The sequence below is a fragment of the Manihot esculenta genome, chromosome 13, assembly GCF_001659605.2.
Source record: "Manihot esculenta cultivar AM560-2 chromosome 13, M.esculenta_v8, whole genome shotgun sequence".
Classification (NCBI taxonomy): Eukaryota; Viridiplantae; Streptophyta; class Magnoliopsida; order Malpighiales; family Euphorbiaceae; genus Manihot; species Manihot esculenta.
Window position 1 is genome coordinate 10104963 of NC_035173.2, and position 27647 is coordinate 10132609.

Below are 27647 nucleotides of genomic sequence, written 5' to 3' on the forward strand. Positions count from 1 at the left end.
TTTCCAAAAAGATTTGAAAGAACACAAAAAGAAAAGGAAGAAAAGGAGATCCTTGACACTTTCAGAAAAGTACAAATCAATATACCTTTGCTAGACGCTGTCAAGCAGATTCCCAGGTACGCAAAATTTCTGAAAGAGTTGTGTACCAATAGAAGAAAGCTAGCTGAAAGAGAGAAAGTAAGTGTAGGTGAGGTTGTGACTGCTGTTATTAAAAGAGAACTCCCTACCAAATGCAAGGACAAAGGTATGTTTGCTATCTCTTGCAAAATTGGGAATGTTGGAATTAAGAAAGCCATGTGTGATCTTGGTGCATCCATCAATGTTATGCCTCTCTCCATCTATAAATCTCTAAATGCATGTGCTTTGAAAGAAACAAAAGTTGTGATTCAACTAGCTGACAGATCTGTGGTATATCCCATAGGTGTTCTGGAAGATGTGTTAGTCCAAGTAAATGAACTAGTCTTTCCTGCTGATTTTTATGTGATTGATACTAAGGAAGATAGTTGTAATACTAGTTCTGATATCCTTCTTGGACGTCCTTTCTTGAGTACTGCTAGGACTAAAATTGATGTGCATGATGGTACTCTTACCATGGAATTTGAAGGGGAAGTCATTAAATATAATGTCTATGATGCTATGAAATATCCACATGATATGTCCCCTGTTTATGGTCTTGATATTGTTGACTGCTTGAGCCAGGAAATTTTTGATGAAAATCAAGATGATATTCTTAATAGTGATTTCTGCAGAGATACTAATCAGGTACAGAAGGAGAGCCAGAAGGAACCAAAACTGAAAGAAACTGTTTGCAGTATCCAACAAATTGATGTTGTGCAGACTGAAAGTTTTCGGCCACCAAAACCCTCACTTCAGTCTTCGACGCAAGCCAGCTCTTCCAGTTCGGCACCATCTCCTTCGCATTCTAGTCAGAAAGCACCAGATTCAGATCTGAAGCCTCTTCCAGGCCATCTGAAATACATGTACTTGGGGACTAACAAGACACTACCAGTAATAGTGTCCAATGAATTGAACCAACATGAAGAAGCAAGCCTCCTGAAAGTACTGCAGAAACACAAAGGAGCCATAGGGTGGACCATAGATGACATAAAAGGTATTTCACCTTCCACATGCATGCATAGAATTCACATGGAGGATGAATGCAAGCCAGTCAGAGATGCTCAAAGAAGACTGAATCCACCTATGATGGAAGTAGTAAAGAAAGAAATAGTCAAGCTCCTTGATGCAGGTATTATCTACCCTATCTCTGATAGCAAATGGGTGAGTCCTGTGCATGTAGTTCCAAAGAAAACTGGAATTACCATTGTTCCAAATGCTGAAGGGGAACTTGTCCCCACTAGAGTTCAAAATGGATGGAGAGTATGCATGGACTATAGGAAGCTCAATGCTGCAACAAGGAAGGACCACTTCCCACTGCCTTTCATTGATCAGATGCTAGAAAGGCTTGCAGGTAAATCTCACTATTGTTGTCTTGATGGTTATTCAGGTTTCTATCAAATTCCAGTTGCCCCAGAGGACCAAGAGAAAACCACCTTCACTTGTCCCTTTGGCACTTTTGCCTTTAGAAGAATGCCATTTGGACTATGCAATGCACCTGCCACTTTTCAACGGTGTATGATGAGCATATTTTCTGACTATGTGGGTAAGACAATTGAGGTATTTATGGATGACTTCACAGTTCATGGAAATTCTTTTGATGAATGCCTTACCAATTTAGAAAAGATCTTGCAAAGATGCATTGAGACTAACCTTGTACTTAATTATGAAAAATGTCATTTTATGGTTAATCAAGGTATGGTCTTAGGTCATGTTGTTTCAGCTAAGGGTATTGAAGTGGACAAAGCAAAGGTGGATACCATCAAAAATCTGCCTTATCCCACAACTGTTAAAGACATCCGATCATTCCTTGGCCATGCAGGATTCTATAGAAGATTCATCAAAGATTTCTCAAAAATTACTTTGCCATTATGCAGATTGCTCCAACAGGATGTAACGTTTGATTTTGATGCAGATTGCAAAAAGGCATTTGATTTAATTAAAGAATTGCTTGTGACTGCCCCAATTATTCAAGGGCCTGACTGGAACTTACCATTTGAAATCATGTGTGATGCAAGCAATTATGCAGTGGGAGCAGTCTTGGGGCAACGTGTGGGAAACTCACCCCACGTCATTCACTATGCCTCTCGCACATTGGATGCTGCACAAAGCAACTACACAACAACTGAAAAAGAGCTCTTGGCAGTTGTATTTGCTTTGGAAAAATTCAGACCCTACCTCTTGGGTACCAAAGTCATTGTCTATTCTGACCATGCAGCTTTGCGATACTTGATAAAGAAAAAAGAAGCAAAGCCAAGACTAATTAGGTGGATTCTCCTCCTACAAGAATTTGATCTGGAGATAAGAGATAAGAAAGGCAAAGAAAACCTTGTGGCTGATCACCTCAGTCGGCTTCCATCCAGTTCTGCGCCTTGTCCAGTTGAGGAAGCCTTTCCAGACGAACATCTGTTCGTCACTCATTCTGCCTAAGAGGATCACGCCATGCACACCACACCCCAGGGGAGTATTCTGATTCCTTTGTTCTCTTTTTCTCTCTTCTTTTACATTGAGGACAATGCATGATTTAAGTGTGGGGGTGCATATCTCTTCTTCCTCCTCTCTTTCTTTCTATCTTCTTCTTCTCTCTTTCTTTCAGATTTTTTTTTTTTTTTTTCAAAAAAAAAAAAAAAAAAAAAAAAAATTCAGTTATGCGATTTATGCTTTCAGTTCTCTTTTAGTTTATTTTTACTTTCAATAATACACACACAACCACAACCTTCTTCCTCTTTTTGTTTTGCTCTACTCAAACTTATGAACTATGTTGGATGAGTTTTTCTTGCCATGACCCCATTGATGTGATAACTCTTTAAACTTATGTTGAATCAATTGCAGTGAGTTATATTCATGTTTGAGAATTGCCTTTTGAATTGAATCTTTGAGTTTGCCATGGTGAAAAATATATTGATGACCCTCAATTGATGAGAAAAATCTGAAATTTGTGTGAATGAACTTAATGTGACTTGATTTAGCAATTGGTGTTGATTTGCCCAAATCATTGAGAGAAAGAAAATTCAGCAAAGGCAAAGACCTCAAAAGCACAAATCTAAGATTGTTCCAATGGTCGAAAGACTATGAACAGAGCTAGTGGCCACTTGGATAGGTGACCAACTGAAATATCAAAAAATATATCAAAAATAGGTTGGTGACCTTTCCAAGCAAGATCTAAAGTGCAAAAAGCCTGAATAAAGTATTTCAAGGTAAGGGCAAGTCACACCAAAAGTTAGAAAAAGTCTTAACAAATAATGTGCATGGTTCCTCTTGAGGAAAACAAATCCTAGCCATGGTAAGCAAAGGGAAACAAGGAGAAAGGTGAGTAATCTTCATGCATATATTTCTCACTGCAATGATTCAAAATAGGGGTCTAGAGTAAGAGTTTAAGTGGAAATAAGGATCTAGAGTGAGAAGACTTATTTGACTATGTTTATTTGCTTGAGGACAAGCAAAAGGTTAAGTGTGGGGGTATTTGATAGAGCATAATTTAGTCCATTTTATATTGATATTGTTAATGATTATTTACATGATTTCTGCTTAATTTATTGCTTTTAATATTATTTTGCAGAAAATTGTATAAAAGGACAATTTGGAGAAAATCCCCCAAAAACTGTCTTATTTGGAGCAAAAGAGTGCAAAGCCGTCAAGTTGAATTCAAGACGGGCTAAATGAGGAAAATATTTTGAGGATTAAGTAACTTAGCACTTTGGCCCGCAATTGGACAGCCCATGCCCGCGCTTCAAAACCAGCCTGCTCGTGCACATGACTAGCATGCCAAGCCCAGCGCATCCTCACGCAGCCCGCGCTTCACCAAAGGCCCATTCACGCAAAAACACATGGCCCCATGGACCCGCCTCAGCATCACGCACACCTGCAATTCACAATTCCACCAATTCCCATGGAACAAACACATGCACGTGGACCGTCTCACCAGCCCGCACAACTCCACTCTCACGCACCCTCAGCACCAGCTTCACGTGGACCGCGCTTCACCAAATCATGCGCATGTGGACAGCACCTAGGGCGCACATCTCCAGCTCTATTTAAAGAGCTTTTCACAGACAGAAATTGGAGACAATTAAATTCAATCCCATCTCTCGGCAATTTCCGCCGCTCCAAGCGCAAGGCAGAATTTCTCTTCGGTTTCGTTTTCTTTTCCTTTATTTTTCTATTTTTAATCAGCCAATGAGTGGCTGATTTCTTTTATTCTAGTTGAGGATTGGTTGAAACTAAGGTTGTTTAATGGGTTGTGAGATCTGAACATAAATTATTGTCTTTGGTTTTGCTCAATATTTATGCAATTGATGCTTTGATTCCATGATTACTTTGTTGTTTTGATCAAATTGGCCACTTGATTTTAATTGCAAGGTTAATTGATTGCTAGTTGGGATTATTTTTAGTCCGTAATTGCTAGAAATATTCTGACCTTAGAACACTTGGTGTAAAAACCAAGCAATTGCATGATCTAGCGTTATCTCCATACGTTTGGGTAGCTAGGATTGGGTCTCTCTATTTCTTTATGCAATTGACAATTGTTTGATGCCTAGGGCCCAAGGACGTTCCTTGGCAATTTGTTAATTAGTAATTAATTAGAGGACGTTCCCTAATTAATTTAATCATAAGGAGAGACATGGTGGTGAGAAGCGTCTTCCACCCCCATAACTAATCTATTGAACCAATCAAGATAATCTAAGTTTCAATGATCAATCCAAACAACCAAAGTGGATCCATATCTTCAACTAGGCTTTTCTCATATTGATTTACTCTTTTATTTTAATTATTTGCTTTCTATTATTACTCTCATTATTAGTTATTACAATCAATCTCAAACCCCCCCATTTTACTTTTATTGCAATTTATTTTTATTATGTTCCCAGTTTATCTCATTTGATCCCACTTTCAGTCTTTTATCTCATCTTTAATTTATTATTGTTTCAGTTCATTTTATTGGTCTTGTTGAGAAAAATAAATAAGTAATCAATTCTCTGTGGATTCGATCCTTTCACCACTATCTGCAGTTGTAAAATTGTTGATAACCAGGAAGGTTATTTTTGACCGGCTTCGACAACCGCGAGTCAGTAAGGCTATCGCTAACAGATTGAAACACATCCTTCTACACGTCATCTATGAAACCCAAAGTGTTTTTTTGCCTCAACGCCTGATAACGGATAATATAATCATAGCTTATGAATTATTTCATTCATTAAAGCGACGTACTCAAGGCCATCAAAGCTTTTTAGCTCTGAAGATAGACATGAGTAAGGTGTATGACAGGATTGAGTGGGGTTATTTACAGTTGATTTGATAAAATTGGGTTTTGCAGAAGCTTGGGTTCATAAAATCATGATGGTGGTGACTACTGTATCTTACTACTTTATCCGTGGTAGTGAAGAGTATGGCCCATTGATTTTCGGAAAGAAGTTTGAGGTAAGGAGATCCACTCTCTCTGTATTTATTTATCCTATGTGCAGAAGGATTGTCAACAATTTTATCAAAGTTCTAAGCCTAAGACTGTGTTCATGGTGCTAAGGTATCAAAAAATGTAATTTCAATTTCTCATCTTTTTTTTTTTTTTTGCTAGTGATGCTTTGTGTTTCACTAAAGCGAAGTAAGAGGAGGCTACCATATTAAAGGAGTGTTTGCACATGTATGTTCAAGCATCTAGACGGCTGGTCAATTTCACCAAATCGGTAGTTTTGGTCTCTCTTAATACAAATAATCGTGATCGATAGTTAGTTTATCAATTGATGAAGTAGAGAACCATGGAAATTACTTGGGTATGCCATTAGTTATAGGACGAGACAAACGTCATGTGTTCCATTATGTTATTGAGAAGGTTACAAAGAGAATCCAAGGGTGAAAAATGAAATTGCTTTCTAAAGAGGGTAAGGATGTACTCTTATGTACAGTGGCACAAGCAATGCCCAATTATTTGATGTCACTTTTCCTCCTTCCCCTAGATACTTGTAAAGATTTGGAAACTTTAATGAATGGATTTTTTTGGCATAATGGCGGCAATGATAATTCTGGCCTTAGATGGCTTTGATGGAAGTGTATGACTGATAAGCGGTTGTCGAAGCCGTAAAAAATAAACCTATTAAACAATCAACAATAAACTTGTAGATAGTGGCAATAGGGTCGAACCACAGAGAATTGACACCAATGATTTTCCTAATAATGACTAGGTCAAGTAAATAACAAGTAAATAAAAAAGGGGGGTTTTGAGTTGATGGATTAACACTAAATAACAAAAGAAAGCAATAATTTAAAGATGAGTAAATCAATAAGAGAAAAGCTTCTAGTTGAAGTATGGATCTATTTCAGATTGTTTAGAATTGATCATTGATTCTTTAACACTCCTATTTATTCCAATAAATTAGTTTAGGATGTGGAAGACGCTTCTCACAATCAAAATTCCTCCTTAGTTCTAGTTTGATTAGGAAACGTTCGCTAATCAAACACTAGTAAACAAGTTGCCAAGGAACGTCCTTGGGGCCTTTGGCATCGAACAACTGTCAACTGCATTAAGACTTAGAGAAACCTAATTCTATCCTTGCCAACCGCGTGGTCAAGTTTAGATTATGCAATTTGATTAAATGTGTATTTGAACAACCTAAGCAATTATGGACCTAAATCATTCAAACAATATTACTTAAGCAATTTAAAAGCAATGGGCCCTTATTGATTCTAAAAGCAATGGGCCCTTATTGATTCTAAAAGCAAAGTAATAATTATGGAAAGCTCAAATTGCATAAATATTGAAAATAAATAGAAGTTTAACAATGGAGATTTAAATCTCCCAATTCATCACAAAATCTGAAATTCACCAACTTCAACTAGAAAAGGAGGAAATTAGCCACTCATGGTGGACTAAATACACAAAAGATGAAAAGAAAGGAAAGAAAGCAGCTGCAGAATTTCTGGTGAGGGGAGAAGATGCTGAGTAGCTGATCCGAAGATGCTCTGCTGGTTTGGAGGCTCTCCTTTTATAGCTGAAGAATTCCATTCATCTAGGGTTTCAAAATCCCTTTTTGATTTGGTGTTTGACTCCTCTTTTGATGTTGAATTTAATTGCAATTGGAATTTCTTGGATGAGAAGCTCTTTCGTGGCTCTTGGTTTTATGTTGGTAGTGATTGGGTTGGAATTGGACTTCTGAAAATTCGGATTTCTGTTTTCTGCCCAATTTCCCTCTCTTCTGTCAGTTTCTGCTGTCAAAGTGATTTGCCCGGTGATTTGAGTGTTTTGGGCAAATCACTGATCCAATCACTTTTCTGTGAGTCAGTCCAGTTTTTTTGCTCTCTGTCTTCTGCGAGTGATTTGGCCAGTGTCTTCGAGTGTCTTGGGCAAATCACTTGCCCATATCACTTCTGCCTGTTGCCTCCAGGTTTCTGCTGTCAAAGTGATTTGCCCGGTGATTTGAGTGTTTTGGGCAAATCACTGACCCAATCACTTGTCTGTCAATTTTCTGCACTTTTTCTCCAATTTTTCAATTTCTTCCTTTTCTATAAAAACAAGATAAAAACCATAAATTAAACTAAAAAATGTGTAAATAAACAATAATAATTATGATAAAAATGTGGCTAAATTATGCTTGATCAAATACCCCCACACCTAGCTTTTTGCTTGTCCTCAAGCAACAAATAATTTAGTCAATCAAGCTCCTTTTTCTTTTGAGCTTAAGTACCACTTAATCAGCCCCCCTAGACTCCTAAATTGAAGTATCACAGTATAGAATATATGCACCAAGGTTGTTCTTCTCTTTTCCTTGTTTCCCCTTACCTATCATGGTCAAAGGAAAGGTTTTTGATTCATTCATGCTTATTCTCTTTGTATAAGCTCAATGCAACCTCTAAGAGAGACTTGCCCTTCTTTGAGCATTTTATTTTATTTTATTCAGCAGCACTTTTTTTTATTCTTGCCTGAAAAAGTCACTAACCTTTTTACGCGAAGGTGCATATTGGTGATACCCACCCCCGGTTACTCAGTTAGTCACTTCTTCGAGTGGCTACTAGCTCTGTTCATAGCTTATTTGGCCATAGGAACAGGTTTTATGATTTGTGCTTTGTGCTGGTTTTTCTTTTTCTTTTCTTTTCATGACAGTTTGGGCAAATCACCTCATAGGGAGTTACACTAACTTTTTATTTGCATGTATTTATATTTTTATTTCCCTTGACCAATGCAAATTTAGAGATTCAATTTAAGAAAAGAACTCCCAAAGTGAAGGTAGCACACTATAATTGATTCAATTTAGGCTTAAAGGGGTGGAAAATCAATGGGGTCATGAGATAGGAAGCTCTTTTAACCTTGTTATCTATGCTGAGTAGAGCAAAAGCTAAATCAAAATTCTGTGTGTGTGTGTGCAAAAAGTGAAAAAAATGTGTGAAAAAATTTTGGTGTGTGTTTATGGGGCAAAAAGATGCAAAAAGAAATAAAAAGAAAGCAAAAAGATAATGTAAACGGAAAAAATATAACCTAAACCTAACAGCAAATACCACCACACCTATCCCAAACATTGTCCTCAATGTTTAAACATAAATATGAAAAAATTAATAAGGAGAAGGAAAGGGACTGCCTGGGATGTGGGTGATTTGAGCAGGTGATTTGGGCAAATCACTGGTCAAATCACTGTTGTGGCTGGTCTGTGGGCAGAAAATGTTGAATCAGCAGCTGCAACATGCTTTCCATGTGATGCATCCTGTCTTGAGCCTCCACCGAATGGTCTTGAGGTGCCTTTTATGTTCTCCAAGGTACACCCAATTGCTTTCTTGTGCTTCCTCAACAGATCAAGGAGCTTTTCCTCTTCTTCTTGGCTGAGCTGGTTAGAAATAATTGCTGGAAGTGAATTTCCAGCTCCCAAGTAGGCATATTTGGGGTGGCTGGACAATGATTTCAGTTCTGGTGCAGTTGCTGTTTGTGCTGATTTCTGCTGTTTGCTGTCTGATTTGGGCTGTGATTTGGGCAGATTATCTGGTGATCTGGGCAAATCACTGTCTGTCAAGTCTGTCTGCTCCAGTGATTTGGTCTGTGATTTGAGCAGATTATCTGGTGATCTGGGCAAATCACTGGGCAAATCACCCACGTCTAGCAAGTTACAGCAGTCTGCTGTTTTTTCTGCTTCAGTGATGTTGTTGTCCACTTCTCCTTTCCTGCAAAGACCATCATAAAGTAAATTTTCTTGATCAAAATCAAAAATTTCTTGACTTAAATCATCAATAACATCAAGGCCATAAACAGGAGAAACATCATTAGGGAATTTCATGGCATCATAAACATTAAATTTGATAACTTCCCCTTCAAACTCCATAGTCAATGTGCCATCATGCACATCAATTTTAGTTCTTGTTGTACTTAAGAATGGTCTTCCAAGTAGGATATCAGAGGTGATTTTGCCCTTGTCTTCCTCCATGTCAATAACATAAAAATCTGCTGGAAAGACTAATTGGTCCACTTGCACCAACACATCTTCTAGCACTCCCTTGGGGTAGACAACAGATCGATTAGCCAATTGGATCATAATACTGGTGCCCTTGAGTGTACCTGCATTCAACAAGTTAAAAATAGAAAGAGGCATGACATTTATTGAAGCTCCAAGGTCACACATGGCCTTCTTTATTCCTATGTTGCCTATTTTGCATGAAATGGCAAACATTCCTCTATCCTTGCATTTGGTGGGAAGTTTCCTTTGAATGACAGTTGAGACACACTCCCCCACACTTACCTTTTTATGTTCAGCAAGTTTCCTCCTATTGGTGCATAGCTCTTTGAGAAATTTAGCATACCTTGGTATTTGTTTGATAGCATCAAGTAGGGGTATGTTGATTTCCACTTTGCGAAGTGTCTCCAATATCTCTTTTTCCTCTTTCTCCTTTTGGGATCTTGCAAATCTCTTTGGGAAGGGAGGAGGTACCTTGAATTTCTCCATAAGTTGCTGTTTCTGCCTTTGACTGGATTCTACCTGGTCTGTTGATTTGGGCAGATCACTCTCTGCCTTCTCTGGTGATTTGGGCAAATCACTGCTGGACAGCTCAGTTTGCCCAGCGATCGGGTCAGTTTCTACTAGTGAATTGGGCAAATCACTGCCCTGATCACTTTCTGGCAGAATTTCTTCCATGGCCTGTTTTTGCAATTTTTTAGCCATGCTGTCTTGTAGCTCTTTTCCACTCCTCAATGTGATGGCACTAGCATTTTGTCTTGGATTTATCTCAGTTTGGGAGGGTAGCTTCCCTTGAGACTCAAATTTGCTCATTGAAGTGGCCATTTGGCTCACTTGTTGCTCAAGATTTTGGACAACAGCAGGGGATGCAATAGTGGCTGATTCAGTGGTGTATGTTGCTGGTTCAGTAAGTGCAACATCTTCTGGTTCAGTTGTGTCAATTTTTGAGGTTGCTGGTGTTTGGACAGCAACAAGGGATGCAATGGTGGCAGATTCAACACTTGCTGATTTTTGGACAGCAGGTTCAGCAATTGCCGGTGCAATTTCAGCAGTGGCAGGTGTGGCATTGGGTGAATTTGCTGGTGTAGAAAATTTTGCAGTAACCTGGAATCGGGTATCTGGTTCAGCTTCAAGTGTAGTGGTGATTTGTGCAGCAGACTCAACAGCTTGGTCTGTTTCTTCGTCATCGTCCCATAGATCTTGAAGCTCTTCCTCTCTTCTTAATATGTGCGTGTTCATTGAATTGACCGCTTGATCCACTTGCTGTTGGAGAATTTTCTCAGAAATTTCCAATTTCCTTACCATCTCTTCAAGTTCCATATTGGAGTTTTGAGGTGTTGCTTGGGCTTGATAGTTTTGGTAGTAGTCAGCCCTTGCATAGCCATAATTCGGATTGTCCCCCCAACATGGATTGTATTGCAAATCTCTTTGGTAGTCATGGTAGTGGTCTGTCCTTGTATAGCCATAGCTCATATTGTCTCCCCAACCTGAATTGTATGTGTCAAGGTAGGGATTATGTCTTGGCTGTCCATAGAATCCTGCATGTGCTTGTTGAAGTTGTTGGGCTTGACCTATACCATAATTTCTCACCATAGAGGTTAGTTCAGAAATTTGAGAAGAGAGAAAATACATACTTACCGTAGCCATGCTTATAAGGTCTTGGCAGTGCGTTCAATTTCAGGATCGTAAAGAAGAGCTTCTTTACGATCAGCCCTGGTCACAAAAGGAAAATACGTTAGTTAGATTAATTTCCCGGCAACGGCGCCAATTTTTGATAAGCGGTTGTCGAAGCCGTCAAAAATAAACCTATTAAACAATCAACAATAAACTTGTAGATAGTGGCAATAGGGTCGAACCACAGAGAATTGACACCAATGATTTTCCTAATAATGACTAGGTCAAGTAAATAACAAGTAAATAAAAGAGGGGGGTTTTGAGTTGATGGATTAACACTAAATAACAAAAGAAAGCAATAATTTAAAGATGAGTAAATCAATAAGAGAAAAGCTTCTAGTTGAAGTATGGATCTATTTCAGATTGTTTAGAATTGATCATTGATTCTTTAACACTCCTATTTATTCCAATAAATTAGTTTAGGATGTGGAAGACGCTTCTCACAATCAAAATTCCTCCTTAGTTCTAGTTTGATTAGGAAACGTTCGCTAATCAAACACTAGTTAACAAGTTGCCAATGAACGTCCTTGGGGCCTTTGGCATTGAACAACTGTCAACTGCATTAAGACTTAGAGAAACCTAATTCTATCCTTGCCAACCGCGTGGTCAAGTTTAGATTATGCAATTTGATTAAATGTGTATTTGAACAACCTAAGCAATTACGGACCTAAATCATTCAAACAATATTACTTAAACAATTTAAAAGCAATAGGCCCTTATTGATTCTAAAAGCAAAGTAATAATTATGGAAAGCTCAAATTGCATAAATATTGAAAATAAATAGAAGTTTAACAATGGAGATTTAAATCTCCCAATTCATCACAAAATCTGAAATTCACCAACTTCAACTAGAAAAGGAGGAAATTAGCCACTCATGGTGGACTAAATACACAAAAGATGAAAAGAAAGGAAAGAAAGCAGCTGCAGAATTTCTGGTGAGGGGAGAAGATGCTGAGTAGCTGATCCGAAGATGCTCTGCTGGTTTGGAGGCTCTCCTTTTATAGCTGAAGAATTCTATCCATCTAGGGTTTCAAAATCCCTTTTTGATTTGGTGTTTGACTCCTCTTTTGATGTTGAATTTAATTGCAATTGGAATTTCTTGGATGAGAAGCTCTTTCGTGGCTCTTGGTTTTATGTTGGTAGTGATTGGGTTGGAATTGGACTTCTGAAAATTTGGATTTCTATTTTCTGCCCAATTTCCCGCTCTTCTGTCAGTTTCTGCTGTCAAAGTGATTTGCCCGGTGATTTGAGTGTTTTGGACAAATCACTGACCCAATCACTTTTCTGTGAGTTAGTCCAGTTTTTTTGCTCTCTGTCTTCTGCGAGTGATTTGGCCAGTGTCTTCGAGTGTCTTGGGCAAATCACTTGCCCATATCACTTCTGCCTATTGCCTCCAGGTTTCTGCTGTCAAAGTGATTTGCCCGGTGATTTGAGTGTTTTGAGCAAATCACTGACCCAATCACTTTTCTGTCAATTTTCTGCACTTTTTCTCCAATTTTCCAATTTCTTCCTTTTCTGTAAAAACAAGATAAAAATCATAAATTAAACTAAAAAATGTGTAAATAAACAATAATAATTATGATAAAAATGTGGCTAAATTATGCTTGATCAATGACAGTGCTTAAAATCTAAGGTGGTATGGGATTCCGAGATCTTCATCAATTTAATTTAGCGTTACTAGCGAAGCAAGGATGTCATTTGTTGAAATATCCTGATCCTTTAGCAGCGAAGGTGTTCAAGGCACGTTATTTTCGGGATTGTGACTTTTTTCAAGCTAATGTTGGTTGCAATCCTAGCCAAATATGGCATAGTATTTGCGCTGCAAGGGTCATTCTGGCTCAAGACTGTAGGAAGCAAGTGGGGGATGGTTTGACTATTAATATTTGGCGTGATCCATGGCTGTTTCATATAGTGGAACTGAGGGTTCTTACTGAGCAAGATGATTCTCTTCCTTTATTCTAGGTAGCTGATTTAATCCTTAACTGCCAATGGAACAGAGAGTTAATTACCAGCACTTTTTTACCATGTGAGCTGATCTAATTATGCAGATTCCTTTATCAAGGATTGAGCACAGGGATGAGTGGGTGTGGTCTTTGAATCGATATGAGATTACTTTTGTAATACCCGGCTACACCCCGGCATCAAAATTCCTACTTTCCGGCCGAAGTCTCCGTTGGAATTCGGGATTCGAGGATGTCGGAGCCTTCTAGAAGGGTAGAGCAAAGGTTTTGCAAAATGTTTTTACATGTTTTCATGGTTTGAGAAAGAAAAATGAGTTTTAAAAAGGAAAAGAAGGTTCGGCCGCCGAAGGTTGCCTAGTTTTGCTGCCTCCGAACCCCATGTTCGGCCGCCGAACGTTGCATGGTTTTGCATGCAGCTTTGGCCGCCGAAGGAGAGGCGGTTGGCCACCTATAAAAACCCATTTGACCTGCCATGGAGGGTGTTGGAAGCTTTCTCTTTGGTCAAAGGTAGGGTTCTTGTTCTCCTTGGGTATTTTCATGTGATTTCTTCAAATCTTGCATGGTTTTACATGTGTTGCACTTGGTTTTAGAGGTTGGAGCAAAAGAAAGCAAAGTTGGTGAACTTGGAGGGTTTGGATCGTTTTTCCTCCACATCTCCGAGTTAGGACCATCAATCCTCTCGTTCTTCAAGAGGTAAGCATGGATCCTCACCTCCCCTTATGTTTAAGAGTTTTAGAGAGTTTTATAGGTTAAGGTTGAAGGTTGAGGCATATGTTGATCATATGCCATTGGTTGATGTTTGTTGTAGTTTGTGGAGTTTAAACTAGTTGTTAGGCCCCTATTTGCATGAGATTTGCTATGTGTAGGTTGTTGAGAGTTGGTATGCATGATATGGGTGTTTTCTAGGTTTTTGAAGGCTGGAGACTTGAGTTGTGCATGGGTTCTGCCTTTTTGGAGAGCCCAGGTTCGGCCGCTGAAGGAAGGTTCGGTCGCCGAACCCCTTGAGGAGGCTGTTTCGGCTGCGTAAACTCGCCCCCGAAAGCTTGGACTTTCGGCTCTGGAAGGGACTTTCGGCTCTGGAAGGGACTTTCGGCCGCCGAAGGTGCCGCTGAAAGTGCCCGAGTTTCGGCTCTGGAGAGGAGTTTCGGCCGCCGAACCTGCCGCAGAAAGACCCCTGTCCAGCCTTCCTTTGCTCATTTTTCCATGTATGTGTAGGATGTTTTAGTGGGGTTTTGAGGAGATTTTCAGAAATATGTTAGAGTATGTTTGGTCCTCATTTGAGTCTACCTGTGTAGGTGCGGACCCGAGGAACCAAGGAGGCTCACAGAGTTAGAGTCACAGAGACTGCTTAGCAGTTGATAGAGGTGAGTGGAATAGAACCATATGTTTTTTTTTTTAATTAATGAATGTTTAGCATGATCCATGCATCATAAATGCCATGTTTATGTAGGAGTCTTGCATTGCACTAGTACTCACGAAGTTGATGCATTGCATTAGTACTTGTTGCTGGGGACGGACACAGTATGGACCCTTTAGCCCTCTGAGTTTTATGTTGCAAAGTCCTGCGGTGCTCCTTAGAGGGCCGGGCAATCAGCTGAGTCACGAAGTCCTGTGGTGCTCTTTTGAGGGCCGGGCATTGAGCTGAGGGATTTTTGGGCCCGTCCGTCCATGATGTGAAATGTTTGTGCTGTGAGGCATTTCATGATAGCATGATTTAAGTGTTTTATTGTTCTACTCATTGGGCTCTAGTAGCTCACCCCTCTCCCTAACCCCATGTGTTCAGGGTTTCAGAGGAAAGACAAGGACAGCAAGGGTAAAGGCAATTGTAATAGTTAGAGTAGTGGACATGATGTACAATATAGAGATGTTGTCATATGTATAGAGACGATGTATAAATTATATTATGTACAGAGTTATAGTATTGTGCTTGGCCCCAGTGTATGTTTATCCCTTTTGTACATGATCATTTTTATGTCTTATGTTTTATGATGATGAGAACTAAGCTTGGTGTATGATAGTTTGACCCATCTAGAGCATTTGATGAGGGCTCTAGTGAGGGGTTTCTATACTATATGGTACCACAGCAGGTATTACTCTCAGAGTGCATACAGAGTATATTCAGTCCAAGCTTAGTATATGAGAAAGATCAAAATTTTTATAGAAATGTAAGATCATGTATGGGTTTTATCAGGTACACAGAGCTCACAGTAGGCTTGCTACGGGTCCTGGCGGCCTTAAGCCGACCTGGGTCCTAGCGCCGGTGGCGGTCCGATTTCTGGGTTGTTACAACTTTATAAAGGAAGGTTATCAAGTGGCCATGGATTTACACCTTGTTAATCAAGAAATGGAGGACTTTCCATGGGATAAATTATGGAAGGTAAAAGTCTCAAGTAAAGTTTTAATTTTGGTATGACGTGTTGTGAAATGTATCTTGCCTTGTAGAGCTATTCTTCAATGGCGCCACATTTCGGTGGATGAGTTTTGTCCGGTTTGTGGTTACTTGTCGAGACGATTATGCATATTTTATATTCATGTCCCTTTGCCCAATCTATGTGGTTGTTGTCTTCCTTAGGCTGGGCTCCAATTGCCAATTTGAATTCTTGGATTGCTATGTTGTTGATGTTGGGTAGTAAATAGCAATAGGTGGAGCTCTTTATGGTGCTTTGGAGTTTGTGAACCAGTCGAAATGAACTTGTATGGCATTCTAGAACTCAGTTGCCATTTTCGATTGTTAGTAGAGCTTAGTCTGTGCATTCGGAGTGGTCGAAAGCTCACTGGTTGGTGCCATATAAGGAGCAGCGTACAGCTGGTTGTATTCATTGGAAAGCTCCATTACCAGGTCAATATACATGTAACATTGATATGGCTGTTTTGGCTAATGGTTCGTATAGTTTGGGAATGATAATTCAGGACAGCCAAGAAATGTGTTGTACTGGTTGTCTAACTTAGCCTCGTTTCTATGATCCTCAGCTAAGAGAGACTTTAGACTTTTGGAAAGTTTTAAGCTGGATTAAGACATTTTCTTTCTTTTTCATTCACATGGAAACAGACTGTTTAGTGATGGTTCAAGTTTTGAAAGCAGAGGTTTTGTTTGATTTTTCATATTGTTCATTTCTTATTTTTAATTGTAAGGCTCTATTGAATGAATTGCAGTATGTTTCTTATGAATTTATTAGAAAACCAGCGAATGTAGTTGCTCACATTATTGCAAGGGCAGTTAATTCTATACTTGATTTTGAATGGATATACCCTCTTATTTCTTGTATGATATTCTAACATTTTATTTGAATAATATACACTAAAACACTCTTTTAATTAAATAAATAAATAAATACTTTTAATTTTTTAAACAATCAAATAAAAATATCAATCAAATATATACAATTTTAACAACTTTTAAAATTCAAAATTTTCTAATTTAATTATTCAACCAAACAATACCTATAAATGAATCTGACTTTAAAATAGCTTCCCCACATGTTTTCAATGAAATGATAATTGGGCCCACTTGGAATCAAAGACATTATTTATTTTTTGTTATTTTCCATATGAAATCAAACGATAAGATCTTTTCTCATCTCTTTGCGTCTATTGACGTTCACATCTCCCTATCGCAACCTCTTAGTCCTTTTCCAATAATATTGCATTATTAAGTTGAACTTTAATTAAAGAGGACAAAATATAGCATCAGCGTTGATATTCTTGCTGGAGTTATCATTACAAAAAATAATTGTTTAATTATTTGTAATGACATTTAAGTTTCTATGAGTTGGGAATTTGAATTAAATTTATTAATATTTTTATTTTAAATCACAGCTAAATAAATTTATAGAGTTTTAATTAACATTCAAAATGATCGAAAGACTAAAAAGTAGAGAATAAAAAAATAGGATTACATAATAAATTTTTAAAAATAGGAGAGTTATTTAGTTAATTTCATTTAAATAGAAGGGCTAAATAATACTTTTTTTTAATTGCATTTTTAAAAGGATGTTATGAAATTAATGAAAATAGATAAATTTTAAATTTGAATCCCCATTTGTACCTACTTTAAAATCCAAAATATATTTATTAACGAAGATCTGAAGACTGCAGGCTTTTGTTAGACAAAAACCAGACAATAAAAAGGGTGAGATTGAGAAAGAATCATTCTTTGCTTGAGCTTGGAGGACTGTTGTTGCTCTTTAATCCTCTTGTGGGTGGATCATGGATGTAAGGTAGCTGTTTGTGTTATGTTCTCAAAGCTTATAAATATTACGGACTCTCAACTGTGCAACACTTAATTCTCATGTTTGGGCGCTATCAAGGCAAGCTTCCTTCTCTTCTATACTCCAGCAACTGCATAACTTTCTTGTTTTTCTTGCTTTCGCCATCTATACAGTTCCTTTTTTCCATTTATTTAATAGTTGCATGTGGGTTTCCTTTATGTACTTGAATAATCGCTTTCCGACCTACTATTATAGTCTAATCTCTTGTTCCCATTAGTGGGTTATCATTATTCAATCATTTTTTTTAAAATTATATAATATTACTTCTCTTTTTGGTTCTATTCTCATTTCTCTTGTGATAATGATGGTAGAGTTTTAGTTGGTATAGCCTAGATTATATAGATTTCTTGTTCATATATGGTACGGATAAAGTTTTTGTTTTTGAATTACTTACAGGTGCTTGTACTGCTTTCGAGTTAATTGCTTGATTTCAAGCTTTTCTGCTCATGGATATTTTGCAGATTACCGGGTCTGATCATAGATCATTCATGGCAATAATACAGCTGTTATCAATTTTTTGTATTATTTGTGTGCCCATGGAAGTCATGGGTAAGAATGGAAATGCCAGTGCTTCTTCCCCTAGACCGAGTGTTGTGAATGTAGGAGCTCTATTTACTATTAATTCTGTAATTGGAAGAGCAGCTAAGCCAGCACTTGAAGCTGCAGTTGATGATGTAAATTCAGATTCCAGTATTCTTCCAGGGACAAAACTGAATCTTATTACACTTGACACGAATTGCAGTGGATTTATTGGAACAATGGAAGGTATGCAATTCTTTCACTACAATTGTTCAGAATCGCCTTTTTCATAGACTTCTCTTTTCTGAAGATACCTGTTTGTTGTGTGTTTTAGAAAACCAGAATGTTCTTCTAGCCATTGAATTTGTCAAACACAAAATGGTTGTAAAGACATAATTTTAGTTTCTGCATTTGAGAATTTATTGTCTTTTACCTTTCAAGTACTATGATTGCCATTTTGATTGGTGCCCTATTTCCAATTGCTCCTATAGTTTGTTTATGAACAAGATGTTCCTAATTGGCTTTACACTTGCAGTGTCATTTTGTTGGCATGCTGAGTTTGCTTATGCTGTAGCTTCATCACATCATTTTTTAATATTACCTTAGAACTGTTCTTTTAAGAAACTTTAGTAGAGAATTATTCAGTTCTAGAAAATTAGTTTGGTATGCATACTTCTCCTAACTTCAATGTAGTGTCTGTTTTATATGCTTGACTAACTCTCTTATTCTTCTGATATTGAAAAAGTGATTTTTTTTTTAACTTTCAAAATTATTCCTATGAAATTTGAAATCGATGCATGATTGCTGTTTTGGGTATTTAGTTAAGATTTTGCATATCTTAGCCTAATTATTGTCTAGATGTTTATATCAAACAACCAGATGTAAACCAGAGTTAGGGGCCTGGCCTCCCTAATTTATATTATTTTTAAAAAATAAATAAATAGTAATTGCCTTGACTTTGTAATAATGATAATAATAAAAATATAAAGGTTACATATTATTATGCTAAGAAATTCTAGAAGTGAACAAAATAAAAATAATAATATTAATTAAATATTACAAAGTGTGAAAATCTATTTAAAATACTCTATAAATAAAAAAAATATTAAAATATAAAGATATAAAGAGAAAATAAAAAATGGAGAATGGGAAATGACAGGGGAAAAAAAAGCCTCCGAACTTTCTATGTCTTATTTTGTATCTCTCATATCTTCATATCAGGATTTTTCACTTGACACTTCAGGTGCTAGGTTGGGGGTATGGGGTGGATTTGTTGTCCTGCATATAGTTTGAACCTTCTTTGTTAAGTTATTGCTGATTATTAAAAACTAATCAAATGTATGATTTATTAAAAATACAAATGAATGTTGATTATTATTTGATAAAGGAGCAATTATAAATTTTTATTATGATCTTTTAAATTTTGATCCTCCCCTCATCTAATCCTGCATCCACCTGCAAAAACTGTTGTTCTGCCTATGAACATCTATATCAAATGGTATCTTCAACAAGCAAAATGCAAAGTGGGTTTTATGTGCATTATCCCTATGACTGCCCCCTCACTGAATAGATTGTAAAGATAAAGATTTTGATGAAGTGTCTCTGCATGTAGCTTTGCAGCTAGTGGAAAATGATGTGGTTGCCGCAATTGGCCCTCAGTCTTCTGGAATAGCTCACGTCATCTCTCATGTTGTTAATGAACTTCATGTACCACTTTTATCATTTGGAGCAACAGATCCTACACTATCTGCCTTGCAGTATCCATATTTCCTCCGCACTACACAGAGTGATTATTTCCAGATGTTTGCTATAGCCGATCTGGTTACATATTATGGATGGAGGGAGGTAATTGCTATCTTTGTAGATGATGATTATGGGAGAAATGGCATATCTGTATTGGGTGATGCACTGGCAAAGAAGCGTTGTAAGATCTCCTATAAGGCTGCCTTCACCCCTGGAGCATCCAATAGTGCAATCAATGACTTGTTAGTTGGGGTAAACCTGATGGAATCCCGGGTTTATGTTGTGCATGTAAATCCTGATTCTGGTTTAAAAATTTTTTCTGTTGCCCAGAATCTTGGGATGGTGACCAAGGGCTATGTTTGGATTGCTACAGATTGGCTTCCTTCTCTATTAGATTCAATACAACCAGTTGATGTTAACACAATGAATCTCTTACAGGGGGTTGTCGCTCTTCGCCATTACACACCAGATACTGATCTGAAGAAAAGGTTTATGTCTAGGTGGAACAGCCTAAAGTATAAGAATACAACAGGACCTGCTGGGTTCAATTCTTATGCTCTCTTTGCTTATGATTCAGTATGGTTAGCTGCCCGAGCTCTTGATGCTTTTTTCAATGATGGTGGAAGGGTATCTTTCTCTGACGACCCAAAGTTGCACGACAGAAATCGAAGTTCATTGCACTTGTCATCACTCCGTGTTTTCAATGGAGGTCAACAGTATCTCCAAACAATTCTTAGGATGAATTTCACAGGTCTCAGTGGTCAAATTCAATTTGATCTTGATAAAAATTTAGTTCATCCAGCATATGAGGTTCTTAACATTGGTGGGACAGGAATGCGCAGAATTGGTTATTGGTCAAATTACTCTGGGCTTTCAGTTGTTGCTCCAGAGACCTTATACAGGAAGCCTTATAATACTTCTACCAGCAACCAACAGCTTTACCCTGCAATATGGCCGGGTGAAAATTCAGAAACTCCTCGAGGATGGGTATTTCCCAACAATGGGAAGCCACTACGTATAGCAGTGCCCAATCGAGTAAGTTATAAAGATTTTGTGGCTGAAGACAAAAACCCTCCAGGTGTTAGAGGATATTGTATTGATGTCTTTGAAGCTGCCATAAACTTGCTGCCATATCCTGTCCCACACACATATATGTTATATGGAGATGGAAAGAGAAACCCTGTCTACAATGAACTTGTCAATGGAGTCGCTCAAAATGTGAGTAACTGGCATTAATTTCCAACTTTATTAGGTTGTTTAGACTTTTAATTGCTTAGGGGTTCAGAAACTTGGTTCGGGGTTCAAATTCAATTGGTTTTCCTGATATGTTATCTTGGTCTTTCAGAAGTATGATGCAGCTGTGGGAGATGTTACAATAATTACAAATAGAACTAAAATTGTGGATTTTACACAGCCTTACATGGAATCAGGATTAGTTGTAGTGGCTCCTGTCAAGGAAGTAAAATCTAGCCCTTGGGCTTTCCTCAAGCCATTTACTGTACAAATGTGGTGTGTCACTGGAGCCTTCTTTCTTTTTGTGGGTGCTGTTGTCTGGATTCTTGAGCACCGGATTAATCATGAATTTCGTGGTACTCCAAGGCAACAGCTCATAACGATATGCTGGTTAGTATTCTGTTCAAGAAATTGAAATTTCTCCTAAACAAGTATACATTTCTCAGTGAACCTAGGCAGTATGCCTGCTCGTTGCACTGCTGCCTCAATATCTCTTGGTATATCAGATAAGGATTAACCAAAAAAAATTAAGCACATGAATATAAAATAATAGCTGTGTCTTATTTTTATTTCACATGTCATGAGAGATCAACAGGGCAATAGATGACTGTTTTCAAGATAGACTAGTAACATACACATGTTTGTATTTAAGGTCTAACAATTTTTACTACAATTAGTTAGATGACTGCAGTTCTGTTGGATGTATTGAAGCACAATCCAGCCTTCACCTACCCATTTGAGCTATTAGATTGAGTTACTCTAACTAGAATAGTTAGACTTTAAATATTGGGTCCCTACTATTAAAATCCTATTGCAAATAGATAAAAATATGAAGTGATAAAATTTGGCTTGATAATCCATATTTTTATTTAATTCCCTTGTTGATTTTAGCATTGTAGCTTTTGTTAATTATCACCATTTAGCTTCAAGATTTAAACCGGTTATAGGAAAACGCATAAATGCCATAAGAAATTATATTTAATGGTGGATAGTAGAAATGTTGTCATAAGTAAATATAGTAGCTTTTATCATTATTATAGCCTGTTGTTATTGTGTTGGCCTTGTTTTCTTTTTCTTTCTTCTGTTATTGTACATATGTGTATGTTCAATTGATTTGCCATTAATAATCATTGTATTTTTTAGTTTGAGACACATAAAGATTTGTATGAGTGCTATTGAGCATATTAATATTTAACATATATAAATAAATTTATTAAATATATTAAAATAGTGATAGTTAAAAATATTAATAAATTTTGTGGTTAGCACAAAAATTCAGCATGAGTTATTAATTAGAGTTTAGTACAAGTGGAAGCGCATATGTTTTTATCAACACTTGAAATGCATGTGTTAGAACTATTAAATGGAAGCCTCTATTTAGCAAATAAGATTCAGCGTAGATAGAAGTAGGCTTGTACTTGTCCAGTTGTCCTCACTTCAAGTCTTCTGCATGAGGGACTGTGTTAACTCCTTCCCAGCAGTTGAGAAACATTTATTGAAGTGTCTCATTCCTAGCAATATTTGCTCTTGTTTTGCAAATGGTAGTTTGGTTCTGACGGTTGTTCTAATCTTGCAGGTTTAGTTTCTCAACGATGTTCTTCTCCCATAGTATGTGAATTATGTCTAAATCCTTTATGCTTTCTTTACTTCTACATTAAATTTTTCTAGTTGAAACATTTTAACGTCCTCTGCTACTTGGACATAATGTAGGAGAGAACACTGCGAGCACCTTGGGACGTATGGTGCTGATCATATGGCTATTTGTTGTGTTGATTATCAATTCAAGCTATACAGCAAGTTTGACATCAATCCTTACAGTTCAGCAATTAACATCAAGAATTGAAGGGATTGACAGCTTGATCTCAAGTACTGAACCAATTGGAGTTCAAGAAGGGTCATTTGCATGGAACTACTTGATTGATGAGCTCAACATAGCAGAATCAAGGCTTGTAAAATTGCAAAACCAAGATGAATACTTTTCTGCCCTTAAACGTGGACCAAAAGCGGGTGGGGTGGCTGCCATTGTTGATGAGCTTCCTTACATTGAGCTCTTCTTGTCCAGCACCAACTGTAAATTCAGGACAGTGGGGCAAGAGTTCACGAAAAGCGGGTGGGGATTTGTGAGTATCACTTCTTTTTTTTTGTTCTAATCCTCAATGACTAGGTTCTGTTCAATTATGGTGATGTTGGCCCCGTAGGATACCTGAGTATGCATATTGACATGAAAATGGCTTGCAGGATGGTGCAGTTTGATGTCTTGGCCAAAAACTAGTATTGCCACAAAAGAAAAAAAAAATCAGATTCTGACAAGTGGATATACTTATATCAATGTGAACTAGTGACTATTCTAGAAAAGTAAGGAAGAAAATTGCAGGCTATTTTGAAATGAAATCATTTTACAATATGCGTCACTACATGTCAAGTTTTCGTTCTCCTTTAAATGACTGTCTTGGTTTATGTTCCCTGCCTACCAAAAATGGAAAAATTTCTCATCGGTGCCTTTTCCAACACAATTCGCTAGGTCATATGATGTTTGCAATTTCTATTTTGGAGCAGTCGTAGTTCCTATGTTTGAATGAGTTGGAACATTTAGAATTATTGTCATATCTGAGTCTGATCAACCTTGAAGCTATTATTAGGGCTGAGCATTTGATTGGTTTGTAATGAACTCATGTTTTATGGATACCAAACCAAAATGAACTCATACAAGAAACCTAACCAAAAAGAATCATACTGAAATCAGTTAAGATTTTTGGCTGGAGATTCCTTCTTCTTATAGACCCCAGATAAACATAGGAAGAACCGTTTTAGCATCTATAGAGAAGAACTCAGCATCCTGTCAAAAGTGAATCCAAGTTATGCTCTCAGGTCTTTGTCCTTGCTCGTTTTGTACACTTGGTTATATGCATTTTACCTGTTTGCTGAATTTCCTCTCTAGAGAACTTATTTGATTTAAGCATTCAGCTCAATTCCTGCTGCAGTGTCCCACATCAATTGTTGGAAAATTGATAGGTTTATAAATAGCTAACAAAAACTACTAAGTAATTTGGTTTAACCGTTTTGAGCTAATTAAAAGGTGGGTCCAAAAGTTATTTGGGTTAGTTTGTACGGGTTATTACAACTGGTATCAGAGCCATCCGGATCAGAAAAATTATGCAGGGCTAGTTGTGCGAGAAGAGGTGGTACCGCCCTAGGTACTAGCAACTTCAGTACCCGAGAGTCTGATCCTAGCGTAGCAATTGAGTGGAACGGAGATATTGCATAATTGAGTGGGAGAGATTGTAGTGTCCCACGTGGATCGTTTATAGGAAAAAATTGATGGGTTATTAATTTGGATTAATAATTTTGGCCTAAGCAGGAAGTGAATCTAAAAGTTATTAGATTACTAATTTGGGTTAATAATTTCGAGTCAAGTAGAAAGTTAGTTCAAAAGTTATTTGGGTCAGTTTGCTTGGGTGATGACCCGCCCTGTATAACATGAAAAGGGGAAATTTTCCATCTCCATAGGTCAAATCCTCATCTTCATAACACCCAAAGCAATCAAAGGAATCCTCATCTCAAAGAATCACAATGGAGAAATCAAAGAAAAAAAAAAGGTAGGGATTCTAAAATTGCTGGAGATTCAAGGTGATAGCCACTGATATCATTGGCACATCAGAGAGCTTGAGGTAAACCAGCTGTAGGAGAAGGAAACCAATGAAATGTTGCTGGTTTTATTTTTTTTTTTTTTTTCTCTTTTCTCTTTTTGTTCAAGCCAAGGGGCCAATTCAATGTGCAGCTGAGTCAGTGTCGTGCAGTCCTGAAAAATGATGGACAAAGAGGATTGAGAAAGAGCAGCTGGAGTAGGAAAAGACGTGAATGAAGAGTTGAAAAATTGCACGTCACTGCTCAGAGAGAGTATGATAGAAGAGTTTGCAGCTGCAATGCATGTCACTTCTCAGATAGAAGAAGAATGCAAGTCACTTTCTGGGATTGAAGGAAAAGAAGTGTTGGTTTGGCAGACTAAATTAATTAAACTGAGCAGAACCAAAATGAAAACCAATTTTTAAAATACTAATTGAAACTGAACTGATTGACCACAAAAATTAGACCAGTTTGGCTTTTCAGTTAAGCATGATGTCTGCCTAGTAGTGATTATATTACAAAACAGCATCACCAACCTTTTTGCCATAACTTACCCAAGTTAGCTGCCCAAAGTATGTCCTATGTTTTTAAATATTGGTAAAGTCTGATTGACACTGAATTAGAGCAGTTCCAGCTTTTGTAGCATATCCATGCCAAACTTTTACGTGTCTGATAAAAATCCTTAGCTCTTCACAAAATTCATGTGGGAAACTTAAATTCAGATTTTTTTGGTTTCAGGCATTTCAGAGGGACTCCCCTCTTGCAGTCGACTTGTCCACCGCCATCCTCCAACTCTCTGAAAATGGTGATCTTCAAAAAATTCATAACAAATGGCTGACACGTACAGAGTGCTCTATGCAAATCAACGAAGTTGATGACAACCGACTCTCCTTGAGCAGCTTCTGGGGTCTGTTCCTGATATGTGGGCTTGCTTGCTTTATTGCTCTTACTACATTCTTCTGCAGGGTACTTTGTCAGTACCGTAAATTTGCTATGGGACACGGTGAAGAAGGGGAGGTGGGGGTGGAGGAGATTCAACCGGCAAGGCCTAGACGCTCGCTGCGTTCAGCTAGCTTCAAAGATTTGATTGGTTTTGTAGATAGGAAAGAAACAGAGATTAAGGAGATGCTTAAGCGAAAGGCTAGTGATAGTAAGAGACAAGCTAGCCCCAGCAAAGATGGACAGGCAAGTTCATCACCTGCTTAGAGGAAAACCTTTTCCATTAGAGAATTTTATGTGATTCTTGCTTCAGAAACTACGAAATCAATTAATCAAGCACTATTCTTATGTGCTGATATTTTGTCATTTTGATTAATACAGAAAAGATTAGGTAGCTAGAATTAGTGATGTTGAACTGGAAAAGCTTTTGTTGGTTGTCCTGCATTTGTTTTGTATACCTCTATAAATGTAAAATTTTCCCATTTTCTGCAGCCAATAAAATGCAGCTTTTTCAGGATGTAGAGGATATTCCTTCTTTTGCTGTTGATGTCTTCTGTGTTTCATATATTGAAGGGAGTGAATGAAGCCTTGACCACTGGAACGGAATTTTTAAGTTTTAATTTCAATTTTTTTTTTCAATCTAAAATTATAAAAAATATAAACTTCTTTAATAATTTTCATATTCAGAATAAAAATGTGATAAGATTGATAGGATTTAGGAGAGGTATAGTAATTAATTTTACATGACAATCTTCCAAGATAAGTTATGAGCATACAATCGCTCAAGATAAGTCATAAGTAAGATAAGACATAAGCCATTACTACAAAATAAGGTCACGTTATAAATAAAATGGATAAAGCCACATTGGATAAAGCCACATTATAAAGATGGATAAAAATATAGATGTGATAAGTGGGAGGGCCACGTAAAGATTTGATAAGAGGGAAATGCAATCTGCCATCCGAGAAAAAGATCCATGCATTTTAAAATTCGATTCATTGTCAAGACTTATTTTTCCCTAAATAGAATAAGTATCGATATAAAATTATTATTATTAAGCACAATCTAACGTATTTTTATTATACACTTATTAGCTGGTGATATCTCTTTATCAAGCAGTCCACTATCATTATTGCCAAATTATTAAAAAATAGTATATTTATCTTTCATTTTTTTACATTATAAAAAGAGAACAATCACATAACTAAAAATACACTATTCTCTAATACACATACTCCTCTTAAGTTGTATATTTGTTTTATTTTCCAGATAATTTGAATATCGAATTGGCTATCGTGAGCATCTACCATTCTACTTCCTCTATTTTACAGGTTACTGGTTACTGATCACAATATAATTTCATTATGATTATATTATCATTTTTGTTTCAGCCATATAAATAATACACATAATTTCTCACTTCTTAGTTGTTGGAACATTAGTAATTAATATTTGATAGATTATAAAATAATGCTTTATTATTTTATTTTCATATTTTTATGAAATACTTTTATAGGTGTTCCTATTTATTTGCAGGTGTAATATGTCTTTCTTTTAAGGACAAAACAATTAATTCATAAATTAAAAAAAAATAAAATCATGCCAAAGAAAACTAAAGCTTTTAAATTTTATTCTTATTAATAGTTAATATAGCATTTTTCATAAGGTTTCTTAATTATTAATTAATAATTAATAATAATATTATTACATGAAATTAATATTATCTTTCAAGTATAATATTGATATGTATCATTCAGTATTAACTTTTATATTTGATATTTTTCTAATTAACATTAAACTTAAAATATTTAATCTAAATAGTTGTTTGCGATAGTGATTTAAAATTATTGAGTAATTTAACTTTATACTCATGCAAAAGAAAACACAAAGAAATGTGATATAAGACTGATTAAACTTCGTCGAGAGTTTTAATCAATAAAATTCGGTTAAAACGATATAATAGAAATAAGATATTAGAAATTAAAAAATCTTTTTAATTTTGAAAAGATTGAAAAGTAAATTTTAAAGGTTATTTATAATAGAAAAAATCTCAGATATATAAAATTATAAAAAATATTAAAAAAATAATTAAAATATAAAATTAATTTTAATTAAACGGTGAAATTTTCGATTTAGGGGTCTCATC

At 36.7% G+C, this 27647-nt stretch overlaps 1 protein-coding gene across 3 annotated transcripts; it reads left to right on the forward strand.

The window, feature by feature from the left end:
• Window positions 1-17242: 17242 nt before the first annotated feature.
• Window positions 17243-26107, forward strand: LOC110630158 (glutamate receptor 3.4). Of its 3 annotated transcripts, none has more exons than XM_021777507.2 (7): window positions 17243-17481; window positions 17839-18207; window positions 19574-20922; window positions 21050-21327; window positions 22514-22545; window positions 22648-23047; window positions 25300-25540. In XM_021777507.2, the coding sequence occupies exons 2-7, from the start codon at window positions 17889-17891 to the stop codon at window positions 25397-25399; spliced, it is 2478 nt and encodes an 825-aa protein (XP_021633199.1). In that variant the 5' UTR covers window positions 17243-17481; window positions 17839-17888; the 3' UTR covers window positions 25400-25540. The 3 variants fall into 3 exon arrangements, with proteins under 3 accessions (XP_021633199.1, XP_021633197.1, XP_021633198.1); XM_021777505.2 differs by having other exon boundaries at window positions 17246-17481; window positions 22648-23057; window positions 25300-26107; XM_021777506.2 differs by having other exon boundaries at window positions 17246-17481; window positions 17904-18207; window positions 22648-23057; window positions 25300-26107.
• Window positions 26108-27647: the final 1540 nt, after the last annotated feature.

Bases quoted from the DNA above. Each gene is read 5' to 3' on its own strand.
- LOC110630158 (XM_021777505.2), top strand. From the start codon at position 17,889: ATGGATATTTTGCAGATTACCGGGTCTGATCATAGATCATTCATGGCA. The intron at 22,546-22,647 runs GTATGTGAATTA...GACATAATGTAG, and splicing joins AACGATGTTCTTCTCCCATA to GAGAGAACACTGCGAGCACC. The intron at 23,058-25,299 runs GTGAGTATCACT...TTTTGGTTTCAG, and splicing joins CGAAAAGCGGGTGGGGATTT to GCATTTCAGAGGGACTCCCC.